At 36.4% G+C, this 16175-nt stretch overlaps 2 protein-coding genes across 2 annotated transcripts; both read left to right on the forward strand.

Moving 5' to 3' along the window:
* Nucleotides 1-87: 87 nt before the first annotated feature.
* LOC126857377 (uncharacterized) lies at nucleotides 88-10726 on the forward strand. The gene is made up of 14 exons (XM_050606741.1): nucleotides 88-1255; nucleotides 1946-2247; nucleotides 2491-2660; nucleotides 3646-3748; nucleotides 3885-4174; nucleotides 4257-4504; nucleotides 4620-4971; nucleotides 5156-5323; nucleotides 5430-5702; nucleotides 8604-8777; nucleotides 8891-9109; nucleotides 9180-9428; nucleotides 9929-10174; nucleotides 10403-10726. Exons 1-14 carry the CDS (start codon nucleotides 978-980, stop codon nucleotides 10550-10552), a joined length of 3222 nt encoding a protein of 1073 aa, XP_050462698.1. The 5' UTR covers nucleotides 88-977; the 3' UTR covers nucleotides 10553-10726.
* Nucleotides 10727-11308: 582 nt separating this feature from the next.
* On the forward strand, nucleotides 11309-16067 carry LOC126857502 (uncharacterized). The gene is made up of 5 exons (XM_050606969.1): nucleotides 11309-11646; nucleotides 12439-12604; nucleotides 12764-14088; nucleotides 14431-14805; nucleotides 14895-16067. Exons 2-5 carry the CDS (start codon nucleotides 12568-12570, stop codon nucleotides 15438-15440), a joined length of 2283 nt encoding a protein of 760 aa, XP_050462926.1. The 5' UTR covers nucleotides 11309-11646; nucleotides 12439-12567; the 3' UTR covers nucleotides 15441-16067.
* The last annotated feature ends 108 nt before the right edge of the window (nucleotides 16068-16175 follow it).

Genomic DNA, 16175 nt, shown 5'->3' on the forward strand with positions numbered 1-16175 from the left:
TACGCTACGATAATGTATGTATAAATATTTAATTTTACGCACAATTTTAATTCGGCGCTGATAAATTATATAAAACCTACATTTGACATTGAAAGTTACATTTTATTTATTAAATCTTTTAAATTGTATAATTATAGAATTTAAAAAAGAGAAGAGAAGAATGTACTAAATATATATAATACATTTAACATTGGAAAAATGGGAAAAATATCTCAAATCTTCGATCTTGCATAGCGCAATTAATATATATGTATTCTTCATTTCTTGAGATTATTTATTAAATTCGACTTTTCACTATCTCGACACATTATGTCAAATAATAATTTTACTTGGTTTTGATAGTTGCAAAAGTTTGCTCACTAATGAGTAAGCAGCAAACACCAAAAGAAAATGTACTTGAGATATAACTTATTCTTACTGACTAAAAAGTATCCAAAGTTGCTTCGTCGCTGATGAGAGTCTAAGATGCAATTTCGCGGAATACGTTTCGGAAGCACGCGATGTCGCGCGACACAATTTAGTCTCCTCGGTGTCTTCATCAGTCTTCAGTCTTCAGTCTTCTCTCGACTCTCCGTCCCGACGACTACCCGACCACAGGAAGGACAAAGAAGGTCGACGTCTATATGGCAGCGAGTGCACTGAACGAGATTCCGTCCCGGCTCCCGGGTTCTTTTTGTCCTCGTCCTGATCCTGGTCCTGATCCTGATCCTGACTCATCGGCTCGGCAGCGAAAGTGATAACGTACACAAGTGTGAATCGCGTACATGTGATGCGCAGAACGGTCTGTGCATGATTAAGTCGCGTGTCTCAGACGCGTTCTCTCTCGATTTTACCTCTTGATTGACATTTTGAAAAAAATTGTCGCTTTCTTTCCTTATTAAAGTATCCTTCCATCTTTCTTGCTATACAGTCTTTCGCATATTTCGTTTGTTCAAACTGTTATTTCTCGTCGTGACGATTCCTGGAAATTTAATGCAATGACAATTGACGATCCATCAGATCAGGCATCGGAATCGGAATCGGGAAGATCTTCCGATGACGGTGCACGTAAAACTAATATATTCACGCTCTATGCAAAGATATTTCGGCTCCTTCTTACGACGCAGATATCGAATTTCGATCTCCTCAGCGATGAATTGCGCGAAAAGGAATTCGAAAAGTTGATATTGCCAAGCAATGAAGAGTGGCGTCACCGAGTTTATCACAGTCTCGTCGAGTTACAAAGAGAAAAGGATGCTGAAACCGAGGATAAAAGGTATAAATTTGGAAAAATCAGCGATATTATTCTTTACGTTACAAATGAAAAATCTTGTCTAATAATCTAAATCTAAGTGAATTCGAGATGTTTAAATACGAACAAGTAGTATAAACAACGAACAAAGTTGTGCTACGAAGCGTACTTACATATATATTATGTAGAAGTAAGTTACTGTAAATTTTTTATTGATTTGGCAATTGTTATAATTATCAATATGATTTTGATAAACTTAATAAAATTATATGATTTTTATTTAATCTATTACCGATAATTATGTAAATAATTTGTAGTTCCAAAATTAAAGGTAATGATATAATAAATTCTATATGCAATTATACATATATATATATATATATATATATATATATATATATATACACACATATATATATATATATACATATATATATATATACATATATAATTTATATAATGTGAAGGATATGCGAAAATTGTGTATACAATCCATATTTAATATTTAATTAATTTTATGTATAATGTTCCCGCGATTCTTTATATTCGCGTCTGACAAGTCGTGAATGTATTTCTGAAAAATGAACATCAATCCCGAAGTGGCTTAGGTTACGTATATCCTGTAAAATGTTCAAAAGCATCGTGTGATCCTATTTGCTATATAATAAGAATTTTAATTTGCTTGAAGATCATACGCGAATTTTTTTTTTCGAGGAGGACGGAGGATTCTAAACGGCATATGAGCCGGAAGAATTTGCAGAATTGGGAATGGTGTCCCAGGGAGAGAGAACATCTCCCTAAGGGAAGGAAAGCAGAAAGTCAGGATATTGTTGCTTCTTTAAAGACCATCTCGGGAACCGGTGGTTCGATGACGGAGATTTGCGTAGAGCCGGGTTGGCGTGTCAACGATATTGTACTAGCTGCCAAGGTTCTCCAGAATACGCGACCCTCTCCGATTTATGCCAACGAAGCTGAAATGAGACGCGTCTTTGGTTTAGTATACGACGTTCTGAGATGTGAGATATAGTTTTTGAATATAACCGTAGACAAAAAAAGTTTCTTGCTTCTCGAATAAAAATCTTTCTATTCAAGATCGAAGAATGCTTTTTTTTTCTAATCATTTCTATGTTGTACATCTTCATATGATATGCCCGCATACGAAAGAAAGCAAATATGTCTATAAGAAATCAAATAGCTTCATAATAATTGTATAATATATACATATATGAGATATCCGAGCTATAATGCAAACTTTACAGACAAAAACATATTAAATCGTGCTCTTAAAGACGCTGGATTTTGGCATGAAAATTCTGCTCTCAAACAACGCGAAAAGGTGGTCTGGTTATTACTGTACGATATGCAGGGAAGAAAATTTACACGTCGGCGTGATGGAAACGCACTTGAGACTCGAAACAGGATATTTAAGGTTTATTAATTTTTCTCGGCGATCACATTTGTTCCGTTCTCGTCATTGAAGATCCAGTCTATTCTAGCAGCATGAAAATGATTTTTTTAAAGAATATTAGATTTATATCTCTTTAGCATTTTATATATATTTTTATTGATGTTTGAACAGTACGCTAATGATATACTACTCCTTGTGTAATTATCTGAAATGAAAAAAAAAAATTTGGTCTAGTTTTATTCTGTAAGATATTCTAGTAAGTCTCTTTCTCTGAGATACAACAAATTTCTAATCTAATTTCATTAGAGAAAATTGAAAATAACAAAATAATGCTATTTTAAAGTTAAATATTTCAATTTTGCTAAATTTATTAATTTCTTATAAAAGATAGAAAAATATTTATTATTTCAATTCAGATTCTAATCTGATTCAGTATCGCCCAAATTTTTTTTTTTTTTTTTTTTTTAAGAATTGAAGTTATTTGACCTGTTAACTTTCAAAATATCTGTCACACCAACTTTGAAATCAATTTTTTAAAAAAAAAAGGCATTTCAAGTTTTACAGGCCCATTTCTAAGCTCGTCCATCATTTTTCTTATAATTCCATCTTATAACTCAATTTTGCAAATTTTTAAATAAAATTTGATATATTTTCCAAAGATACATATACATATTTTTCAAACATCATATTTTTGGAAAATATAAAAAAAATCAATGTCTTTTATCTTCTAAAGTAGACTGGATCTTCCAAATCCTTTGTGCTTTTGTTTGTTTTGATATTTGTGACACAATGCATCTCGCAATGCCAATAAAATAAATGAATCACATTTACATTTACTTTAAAGGCTTTGTTCTAAAACATGAATAAATAATAATTTTGTATTAGAAAATAATATTTTTGTTAAAGTCAATTTCTTAACGCACGCTAAAAAGAGCGCAAAGGTTCTTCGATAAAGAAGAGTGATGTGTTACATACAGTTACGATAGCTCTATCTATGTTTTTTCAGACTTTCGGTCTAAAAAATATCGAGGACGCTCTTTTGACGGCAAAGACCCATCTGGCGGCAAGCATCTCGCGTCTCCGTATCGGCGGTTCAGCCTTAAGTCTTGGTTATTTCTAATTTTCAATTAGCACAAATTTGTTGCTTTCATACAACGTAGTAAGGCTGGTTGCAAGACATCAAGCGTGTTGCCAACAGATATATTTATACTTCTTCATATTATCTGTCCTATTTATTATTTATAGACGAGCTCCTTCCGATGCACTTGCGTACCGCCGAAGGAGTAAACTGGTCCGATGAAGGGGCGATTGCTTCCGGATGGATCAACACCATGAAAGTAGCCGATAAGGATGAATTTATCAAAGACATGTTGCGGCTAAAACTCCAACTCTGCGACGATATTAGAGTCACGGAGCTCAACGAGACCGACTATATTTTCGATCCGATTTGCCCGAAGATGATTAATTTGCACGACAAAGCCCGAGAGAGACTCGCCGTGTCCGATCTGGTTCGCAGTCATCGGTTCATCTTTCTGGTAAATATAATAATCGCCGCTAGAACTTCCACTTGGAATTACCAATATCGAATGTAACAAATAAATGCAGAGATATATTTAGGACAGATCGTTGTGTCTCGGAGCGGCCACACTAGCGCAAGCGATACGCGTCGCGCGTCTCTGCGGTCCTGTGATCCTCACGCATTCGATCGCTCCCCGTCATACGGGCTACTTGGCGGGACTCCTGGCTGACATCGAGGACGCCGGAAGACTGTTGGTTTTTGGCGCTGGGAATCATCGCTGCGACTACGAGGCTTATCTCGGGACTCTGGGTGTTACTCTGCAACAATGTCGAGTTTTTTCCGAAAAGTAATGGAAAAAAAATATTTCTTTTTTTATCACGAATTTTTATCACGATAGGTAATAGAATATACGAAAGGTAATAGAAAGGCGCAGAGTTCTTTTATCTCTTGTTCATCGTTAGATATGTATCACCACCAGCGTCCATCGATTTGGAAAGAGCGACTGTCGTTCTAGCGACTCCCCCGTGCAGCTACACCGGCATCCGCGACATCGTCGATCTCGCTGTCGCGCGCGGTGGAGACATCGACCTATTGGAATCGTTAACTAACGACTTGGCGGGTGAGCTGAAGCATCCCCGCGCTCTACTCGCCGAACAATTTGCCACTCTCAAATACGCATTGACTAGGCCGAACATACAGTTCCTGATATACGAGGTGCATACAATTCTGCCGTCTGAAACTACGGAAATGATTCGACAAGTTATCGAATACGCCAATCGGATAGCTACAGAGAAATACATTCGCGAACATCCTGTGAGTGATACTGTAATGTATTCTGAAATAATGTCTTCTTATAAATATAACAAGACTATTTCTAATATAAAAAGAGCTAAGTCTTAACAATTACTTTTAATTTAATTTATTGTGCGATGATCGAAGATCTCTTCAAATATCATATATTTCGCTTCATATAGATAGTGTTCTTCTTTTTTTTTAGCCAAAGAGAAAGACTGCGTCGAAAGACGACAGCGGAAAAGGTTCGAAGATAATCAGACAAGCTAATAGACAGGAACAATCGCAGATGCAACACGAACAAACGATCTCTATTAAGCAGGAAGAGGAAGAAGAGGAGGAGGATGAAGCGTTAGCTACAACTGACATAAGAGTAAGATTATTTATTAAAAAACATGCGTACGATTTTTATCGCTCTTATCTTGAGAGTAAGAAAATTACAACTCGTTAAAAATAATATTAGTAAAAATCATTGTTAGATTCCCGACAGTGATTTGTTCGAACTGGGAAGTATCGATGAAATTTATGGCGAGGCTAGCAAGCGAACGTTAAATCCGGGCTGCTTCGTCGCCATAATCAAACGAAAAGAGATGATGCAGTTCGATTCACTTTTCATGATCAAAGTCGCGGAATCGAAGGGATTGTTCGGCGATCCGGACAAGGAACGAAATCTGAAGCAAAAAGCCGAGGTAACGCCGGCGGTGGCGTGTCAAGTGCCACGAACGAATCGCCGAGGACTCAAGCGTGCCAAGGTACGTTGCATCATTTTGTCGGGTTTCTCTGTAAAATCAACTTTTTTAAGCTGATAGATCTAAATATTTAGTATTATGTATTTGTAAAATATTTTGTAAAATAAAAATATCTATATTACTTCACGCACTAATTATCGCGTCCGGATTCCAATTGGCTTTTTATTTATTTATTTTTTAGTATTTGATTTCTAAATATTTAGGTTTTTAATTTAATGTCTAAAATTGTAAAACAAAATTCTGTTGATAAAATGACTATATAGGAGTGTCTTTTAACTCCAAATTTGTCATCAGCGACCTTCAAAATATAATCAAGTTTGTAAAAATTTGAAACAGTTTTAAATTTTTTGTTCACGAATTTTTTTGATCCATCATTTTAAATGTTAAATTTTAGACTTCAGATTTATTATCAGTAAAAGTCTCTAACACATATGTATATAGATAGATATTTTTTATGAGTTATTTTATTTCTGAAAAAATATATATAAGTAGTTTTAATAAATTATCTCTACTATATAGGAATAGTTTTATTTCAAAAGTATGTATTTATATATATATATATATATATATATATATATATATATATATATATATATATATGATTTATGATATTAAAAAATTATCTAGAATAATATAAAAAATACTAAGAAATTTGTTGACAATTATATAAAAGTTCTTTAGTTTTTTTTTTATTTTTGCTATTTTTAAAGAATTATACAAAAGCGGTGGTGAGATTGAGGAGTTGTATGTGTACATCTTTTTCTTATTGATACTAGTCATTGAGATTTTTAAAATGAATCATCATCGATAATGATATAGCATAGCCGAGCATCAGCTTTTTACGTACCAGAACGTACAGATCTCACTAAAACATGATGGGTTATAATACTGATTTGCAACGTAATGAGTTTAATTTGCCCTTTGACAAACAGATCGAGATAGATCGCGTAGCAGCGCCCACGCACTCCTCGCTGTTGCGGGCTACGAGCAAACATGATCAACTGTGTCCTCGTCACAGCCGATATATCCTGCGAGGTGAGAAGTTATTGTCGACACAAGTGCGTGAGACACGAAGGCGAGACGCGCGCCGATGGTGGCGGGATGCGATGACGTTTCTCGTTCGTCCGGAAAGGTCTCGTGAATTTCGCGCAATGCGCTTGGATCCGTTCACGCAGAAGTCATTATTGTATCCCTTTCACGTGAAGAGAATTACGTTATCAAAACGTCAAGGCAATCTCACGGTCGATTCCGCTCAGAGTTTGGTTTAATAATATTTAAAAAATTATATTCTCAATGCAATTATGTTCTCACAATATGCGACTCATTATATTATCCAATTAACGCAATCGATTATTATGTTTTTTATGTATATCTGATTTAGAATGATTTTACCTAATGATCTACGTACAACTTGTATATGAATCGATTGTCGAACTATATTTGTTTAGAATCTCGTAGCTTTTTATTCGCTTTTGCTTTATTTGTAAGAGAAGAGAGATTTATGAGAATAAAACTCGTTTATTCTAGAATAAAAAATAGAGAAGAGCTCTGTAGCTCTATTCTTTAATCATAAGCAGGTAACTGGGACACTTACTGTTGGTTCGATAAATGACATCTCTGTGCATATCTTTTCTTTCTTCTTCTTTCCATTAGTGATGTTCAATATCGATGGCCTGATATTTCTACTTTTGATCGAATTAATTTTTATCTATAGTCATTCTCTTGTTGATCAAATGATGTGTAAAATCTATTTCCAGAACTATTTCTTATGATAAAATTACTGATTGATTAAAATTGTTAAAAAATAAATAAATAAAATAGACGGTTGCGTTTCGGGATAAAATAGTTGGCATAATCGTTAATTAATTTTACAATTTAATCGAAGAATGGCTGGACCGAATCGTGATCCCTTTGTTCTCGTTTTTATATTTACTTTGATTTAAATAATCAATTTTCAATGAATCTAAATAAACATTTTACAAGCATGTAAAATTTAGAAATACTAAAGAAATATTATCTAGACTAAAGATTAAGATTTGACGTAAAAAATATAATTGAAAGTCACAGTTTTTAAAATTATTTTTGTGTTGAGAAGTTTTTTATGCTACAGTATTATGCTAACAGCATTATCTGTGTCACTAATAAAATCATTTCGTGTCAATTACGAATAACAAGTATCTTGAATTAATGAAAGAATAAATTACTAGTTATAATAATTTGATTTTTTATCATATGTATCAATAATGGATCTAATTATGTCATTTCTACATGATTCAAAATGCTTCCTTCTCCTAATCTATCTTTCCGAATATCTGTCCAACTTCCAGAAGAATCGTTCAAATCGAGACGATCATCATTTCGCGATTAATCGAATCGCGGTGATGCGATTCATTAATATTATATTTGTCTGTATCTGTATTGGAAATTCGATCGATTATTTTGAAAGAATGGAGACTCGAAATACGATGCGCCAAGTCCTTTTATGACAAAGTCAACTTTTATTCGCGCTATGAATAGTAAATAATAAATGCAACTTCGAGCAAAGAGAAGAATAAACAAAAGTATGTAAAACAATTATATCTCGCGGGAGAATCGATCGATGTATTATCATGTTAATGTTGATTCGAGGAGGCTGACATCAGAGCACTTTTTAATTAGATAAAATCGTCGAAGAAATTGTAATTTCAACGAGGAATCAAGAGAGGAATATTTCAAATATGAATTCGATATGGACGAGGCTAGGATTCTCGCCTTATCACTGTGGCGTCAAGATGCGATACAACTTGCTTACAACGCATCGTTGCAATGCTACCAAAGAAGCTGTCGTAGAATCGGTATACAATCTACGCAAAATTTTTTATTCTATTTTTTTTTTTTTCTTTCTAATTTGAACTTTTATTTCAGAAATACGATCTGTATCGACTCGATAAAGGACCGTCCGAAAAATCGACCTTAAATGTGAGCGATGCCACGTACGCTCTCAAGAAAATGAACTACATACGTCGGATGGAGAACAAAGCCGCGGAATTGTACAGACAGCGGCTCATCAATGGTTTCTTACACTTATACGTCGGTCAGGTAGACCAAAAAAGAAGCTAAGAATCCGCTATTGAATCGATATTAAATCGAAAGTGTGAATGCGTTGCGTGTTTTTTTTTTTTTTTTTTTTTTTTTTATTATTTTTTTTCTAGGAAGCTATAGCAGTGGGCCTCAGAATGGCCTTGGCCGAGAAAGATACTGTCATTACAGCGTACAGGTGTCACGGCTTTGCCGTCGTATTTGACATCCCGGCGCGTACGGTACTCGCGGAACTCATGGGTCGGAAAACGGGCGCGGCCAAGGGTAAGGGCGGTTCGATGCACATGTACGCGCCACAATTCTACGGCGGCGACGGTATCGTCGGCGGACAGGTAAACGATCACGTTCGCGGCTCTTCTGGTATCTCTGTTGGGAATGTAGCACCTAATATTTCGCGATCAGGTACCGATCGGCACCGGTATGGCCTTGGCCCATAAATATAACGGTACAGGTGCCGTGGCCTTCACGTTGTACGGCGACGGTGCGGCATCACAGGGCCAGCTGTTCGAAGCTTGGAACATGGCAAAGCTCTGGAACCTACCCGCGATCTACATTTGCGAGAATAACCGATACGGAATGGGCACGGCCGTGCATCGGTCCTGCGCCAATACGCAGCTATATACGCGCGGAGACATCATACCAGGAATAAGGGTAAAACGCAGATTTTACTTCATATGTATAACATCATTTAGAATTTTAGAAGAAGAAACATCAACAGCTGACATTGGTCTTTCCTAAAGCCTTACTTTCAAGTTATTGATTTTGTAAATTTTATTTACAAAATTATCGCTAATGTCCAAAGAAGTATTCCCTTTCATTTCAAAATAATTAAAGTTTTTCATTGGTTTTTAACATATCCATCATATCAGCTTTGAAAATAACGTTTTGAGAAAAACGCGTTTAAGTTTTGCAGGCTCGTTTCAAGGTCCGTGCACTATTCTATTCAATATAATATCTCTATCAATTTTATGATTTTTTTAATAAAATTTAGAAGATATTCTCCAAAAATCATGCTTTCGGAAAATGTAAAAAATCAATTTTTTTTATCCTCTAAAGTATACTGGGCTCTTAAATTATTAATTTTATCTAATCTAATATATTCTCTCTATATTTATTATGCTATACAATATAACTGAATATCTTGTACATAGGCCGATGGGATGAAAATCGTGGATGTACGAGAAGCCGTGCGTTTCGCTAAAAATTACGCGCTCAGAAACGGACCAATCGTGATAGAGCTGATGACTTATCGTTACTTCGGGCACAGTATGAGCGATCCCGGATACTCGTATCGTACCAGAGAAGAAATTAAGACTGTTCAAAGCGAACAAGATCCGATCATGTTGTTTAACAAACTAGTGGTAGGAAAAGGACTTATGACTGAGAAAGACGTTGAGGTAATTCTCTCTCAATTATCCAAATATTTAGCTTAAAATAGAAGTCGAGAAAAGAGCGTTATACGCGATATATGAAATTTTTATCGCACTTTGAAAGAGAGAGAGGGAGGGAGAGAGAGAGAGAGAGAGAGAGAGAGAGAGAGAGAGAGAGAAAGTTACATTAGAATTTTAAATTTATCAGCAACAAGATGACAACTGTCCTTTAACTGTGCGTTACATGCATGCTAGGATATACGAACTGAAATGTATAAGAAGGTCGATGAGGAGCTGGAGCAAGCTAAAGCCGATCCGTGGCCCGAATTGTCGGAAATCTCGACCGATATTTACATCAAACCGTTGGAGAAGATTCGCGGTAAAGTTCCTTGGGAAATGCACTAGGAACAATAATCGTATATATAATTTTCCATCGGTAAAAATTACTCGTTACCCATGTCTTAATGTATTTAAAGATGTAAATTATCTTTAATGCAGAGCGATTTGAATTATGTACATCGCGCGCATCGTACTTTAGATAAAAATGTAACGTGCCTTGCAAAATAATATAACGCGATTCTTTTTGAAAGGCTATACTGAAATAGTCTATTTTGAAAGCTGTAAAATAAGCTTATAAAATATAAAAGCAATCTCTCTTTGAGTCTTTGATACGTCCAAAAACATCCAATAAATAATATTGGTAATATCAACGAAATTTATCTTTTTTTTTTTAAAAATTAATGAAATGTATATGAAATAAAATTACTTAGATTTTTGCAATAAATGATTTTTCTTTGATATCTCATAATGAACCAGCATTTACAGAGTGTGCGTTACGCTACGTGAGATATTTTGATTATGCATTTTTAAGAGATGTGTGCGCATGTATTTAGTGGCAGAATGATTTATACAACAAATTGCGTGTTGTTTTTCTCTCTATCTGCTTGCGACGGAAAAATAGATTTTTGATTGATACAAGTATTTTCCATAGTCTAATCTTGATTCTCATCCTACGAATCCAATATAGGATGGAGCGAGATAAAGGCAGAAGAAGGATGCACTCTCATTATTTATTTCGTCGGCAGAAAGCGATCAATTAAAACCGATGATCGTTTCAAACAAGAGGGCACGAAGGCGCGACAAAGGCTGAGGAAATGGCAGGCAGGAGAGACGATGAATGAGTCAGATCATGAAAGAGGCGTAGGAGAAGCGCGGAGTCAACGAGGAGGGCGAGGACGAGGCTGAGCGAACGTCTCGGCGGGAGTCGCCTTATGCCGCTCGCATGTGTCACGTCGCGCTAATTAAATTCTAACAAGACGTCTAGTCGCTCAAGACGAGATATCAGATCGGTCGGTCATTTGCACACATTCGTCTTTGTCGACTTTTCTCTTCTTTCGTCTTTTAATCCGTGGCAGATACACGTTTTTACATAAATCTTTTCGCGAACGTCGATTAACCCGGGTCTCGAGGAACCAACGAAATTCGAATTTCTCTAGCAGGTACCGTGACTTTCTTTTTCTTTTTCCGTAAGTTTCCTTAGGATATAATTTCGCTTCATAGAAAAATTTCTAATTTCGACATATCTAATTAAAAGTTTGACATTTAAAGACATTTAAACCTTGATGTTCTCCTTCTAAAGCAATAAAGACAGACTCGCAGGGGCGGTGCCGGAAAGTTCGCGAATGCAGACAAGTAAAGGAAGACAAATGCTCAAGACAATGCTTAATAAAATTCCGCGGGCGAACCTCGACAACGCGTCATCGGCCAAGACGCTCGAGGAATTCCTCGCTCGAGAGCGACGGCAATAACTCGATCAAAGTAACTTTGATGACGCTGTGTCTTGATTATGCCGAGTATTTAGCACAGTATAAAGTGGATGTGTGTGTGTATCCTTCGCGCATTTCTAAACGCGCAAATATCTAAACGTTCAAATGTGTCGCAAATTATTCTCCCTTCTCGCGATCCGTAGAACCGTAAAACGTACTAGAATATTCATCGATCCACCATCATCAATCTCTGTAAAGTAAAAATTCGATGGTGAATTTGCGAAAAGAACAGAGCAAAAACTAAGCAAAATTAATTGTCTTATCGTCGAAAATACGAGATGCTATAGTCTGAACAGCATTTAAATGTTTGATAAAGCATTATCTGCAACGAGCGTATCTCACGGTATATCCTGTAAGGATGTGGCTATCGTTACTCAATACTGAAGAGAATGCCAACCATCAAAATCAAACGAACAAACTATGTTTATATATGTTATATATGTATATATGATTACGATATTCTAGAAAAAGGAGCTAATGGAGAAATGATACTCACATTGCCGTTCGTACCATAGACTCTTGGAATTCGATGGAAAATTTCAAACTTGTTCCAATTGCCACAATTTTTGCTCAAGAGTAATCGGCTGTCGCGATATGGAAATCGATGCGAACATTAGCGACGTATTACGCGGTATGTATCTCAACACAAAGGACTTTAAATAAATAAATGTTTGTAAGACATGTTTATGCTTCTATTCATTTCACAAACATATTGTGTTTTAACATATCGTATATTTATTCGAAAATTCATTTAAAATTCTTTTATTCTTGTAAAATATTGTCTCGATAGAAGTGATAGCATTTTTGGAATGCCTTCGCGACGCGCAACTTCCACTTACGCTGGAGAATCTGCGAGAGAAACTGTTGGCGCGCTCGAGGGAAACTCTAAGCGTTACAACGATGACTCGAGGGTCCCCGGAACCTTATCTCGATATGAACTCGGGTCCGAAAAGCCTATTGTTAAGGAAGAACGAAATCGACTCAGAGGAATACATAGGAATGGAAGAATCTAAGAAGCAGAATCATCAGGATTATATATATAATTATGAAACCTTCCAAAACGAAGATGAAATTGTCGCTGAGGACGAATGTGCCGAGCAAAACGACGACGAAACGGAGGAAGGCCAAACGTTAATTAGGATCTATAAGAACCTATCGGCGGCGCAGATCAAAAGCAAGTGTCACAAGTGCGGTCCGCTATACAAGAAGGAAGGGAAGAAGCTGTTCTTATCGGAGAGCCGTGCCTGCTGGATCGCGCTCGTCGGATCACATTTGCTCGTTTATCGGAGCGAACGACACAATCGACCGTACGCGATTTATCCTATTCGCGGATACATGGCTCGAGCGGCGCCGAATTTAATATCGCGTTCTCGCGATAGGCAAAAGAGCGAATCTGCTTTCGAAATGTACCGCCCGGGGAACGAAACATTACGTTTCATCGCGAGAACGCCTAAGGACATGGACCAATGGATAACAAAGATCTGCGAAGTGGGTTGCGCGAAAAACGCGAAGAACAAAACGGAAACCCGCAGAAAACGACGAATCCTCGTCACCGAATCCCTGATAGATTCCAACGAGATCACGATCCGGTATCGAGACGCAGAAGAATCGATCGTTGACAAGCCAACGATTAAAGGCGAATTGGCAAATAATAAAGACGAAGAGGTCGAGCAAATAAGGGATAGAATCGGAAGCCCGCCTCCCTTACCTACCCGGATACCGCGAAGGTTACCCTCTTTACCTCCTGACAACGATACGATACCTTCCTACAGAGCGGCCATCGAGGATGACGATGACGACGATGATATTTATCACAAGATCGAAGATTTGAGAAATGGAACGCGTTATCAGAATATGGTACTGTCGAGGAAACAAAGAGCCGATGAGAAGCCAGAAGTCGTCGCGTATGATGATGTTTACGCACCCGAGGAAACTAATAACGAAGAAGAGATGCGGAAGGAAAGATCTTGCGATGCGATACTATCTGAGGAGACGTACGACGATATCGTCGTTCTTTCGCGAATCAACGCTATTAACGCAAACAACGAACGGCAGAATCACGATCGTCCTATCGTCGACGAAGAAGAACGCGAAGACTTTTACGACGACGTGGAAGTAAGTCGCTATGCTCTTTTATTATACAGGCTGTTCCTAAAGCGATTATTTATTTTAGTGAAATTAGAGGTATTTTATTTAAATTTATATTGGCATGTATCCATTGTTGTATAAATTCATATACTTATAAATGTTCTATGCTCGTCGATTTTTTGTTAATTTTCTTTATTTTCCCTTTCAGACGCTTTGCTCTTTGTGCCTTTTATCTTGCATGTCACTTGCACATTCATTATCAATGATGTGGGTCTGAAAGGGAAATAGAAAGAAATTAATAAAAAATCGCGAACAGTTATAGTATATTCAAAAATTAACGATAACTTTCTTTATTCTTTATCAACGCAGAATTTGATTTCAAACGAGAAATTTGCCAAAGACCGTGCAAAGGATCAAATTGAAATATCAAGCAAATCACCGCAGAAGAAGTCTTTTCTGGATAGAGTTTTAAGTAGAAAGGAATCGCCCGGCAAATCGGACAAGAGATATAAAGGAAAAGCTTCATCGAGTCCCCCGCCGGTCTTGCCTAAGGAAGAAATGTCTACTTACGACGATGCGTCCGATCTGACGCCGAATCGTGAATCTTTAGCGGATGAAGGGGAAGAATTGTCGGAATACAACTGTCCTCCCCCACCTAGGCCAGTTTATACGACATCGACAATCCTAAACGGTCCTAATCGAATCGAAGAATTTTACGATGATGTTAATGCCTATAAAAATAAGGTATTATTTTTCCCTTCTCGTAATATACATGTATATTAATTGGTAGTTTCTTAATCGATTGGCACTTGATTAAAATTCTCTTTTGATAGCAAACGAACCTGCGATCGTTGCAGGAGTCGGGTGTGAAAACTACGATAAGAAAGGAAAATACGAGTAATGCTAACATGAGACTGGAGGCGAACAACGATCCTTTCCGGGAAGAGATCGAACATTATCAGTCGCCGAGGAGTGATTTATGTATTCATGATACTGCGAAGATTGAGGAAAATGAAGAATTATACGATGATATAGCGCTATGGGTGGATTTCACGGCGCGACAAAAAGACATTAGCGAGAAAAAGGAGGCGAACGAAGACTCAACGAAATCGATCATCAATTTCGATAAAAGATCGTGGAATCGGTTTACTGTCAACAGAAAATCGCGAACAAGCGATTCCATCGAGACGAATAGACGAAGCGGCGCAAACGAGTGCGAGGAGATCGAGGATTCCTGCGAAGGAAACGGCGCGGCCAAGAGGAATACCTTTAAGAAATTGATTAGCAGAATGGAAAATTCTTTAGCCAAAGTTTCCGCGAGAGGAAATCCGTCCTCCCTTCCGACAGGCAAATCGAGTACAGTAAACAATAATTCATAAAAGTGTCATCGGAATTTATGTGTATTTAATTTGAGAGAATCTATAATTTTACCGACTATATACGTAAAGATATACGTAAAGATATACGTATAGATATACATGCATTAAATAATTTTAATAATATTTAATTATTTTCCTGTACACGCATTCTACATGCTTATCTTTGGCTATGCATAACGAAATCGAAACAAGTTTGGCCAAGAAATTTAGATCATAGTTGGTCTAAAATCGAGCGTAATTCAAAAAAGGAAGCAAAAAACTTTGAATATAACGAGAGCACGACAACATGCACATTCTCTCTTTTTTAGGAGCGCAACAATTAAGAGAAAGTAACAAAATAAAAGAGAATGTAATAGAGAGAAAAAATATCTCTCAAAACATTGACATAAGTCTCTTAAATATAAAGTCTCGCGATATATGTATTCTAATTTGATAGCAATTCAGTTATGTTTGTATTTTGTTTGTTATTCATTTATAAGATAAACTGACTTGTATCGAAGTTATATATAATTTAAATAGTGATAATGCAACGGAAAATATACCTTCTTTGACAATATTTTTACTAATATTCTTCCTTCCGTGATTTTTTTATCATATTTCTATAGTACTCTTCAATTAATGTATTTTGATTTTCAAATCAACTCAAATTCTCAGACATCAGTTTCCATTCATTTAAAAAAAGGCTATGTTCAAAAAGGAAAATTAGAAACAATACTCCAAAAAATGAAACAAATA

The sequence above is a fragment of the Cataglyphis hispanica genome, chromosome 21 (genome assembly GCF_021464435.1).
Source record: "Cataglyphis hispanica isolate Lineage 1 chromosome 21, ULB_Chis1_1.0, whole genome shotgun sequence".
Lineage (NCBI taxonomy): Eukaryota > Metazoa > Arthropoda > Insecta > Hymenoptera > Formicidae > Cataglyphis > Cataglyphis hispanica.

Bases quoted from the DNA above. Each gene is read 5' to 3' on its own strand.
- LOC126857377 (XM_050606741.1), top strand. From the start codon at position 978: ATGACAATTGACGATCCATCAGATCAGGCATCGGAATCGGAATCGGGA. The intron at 3,749-3,884 runs GTTATTTCTAAT...TATTATTTATAG, and splicing joins CGGTTCAGCCTTAAGTCTTG to ACGAGCTCCTTCCGATGCAC. The intron at 5,703-8,603 runs GTACGTTGCATC...CTTTTATTTCAG, and splicing joins GAGGACTCAAGCGTGCCAAG to AAATACGATCTGTATCGACT.
- LOC126857502 (XM_050606969.1), top strand. From the start codon at position 12,568: ATGGAAATCGATGCGAACATTAGCGACGTATTACGCG. The intron at 14,089-14,430 runs GTAAGTCGCTAT...TTATCAACGCAG, and splicing joins ACTTTTACGACGACGTGGAA to AATTTGATTTCAAACGAGAA. The intron at 14,806-14,894 runs GTATTATTTTTC...CTCTTTTGATAG, and splicing joins TTAATGCCTATAAAAATAAG to CAAACGAACCTGCGATCGTT.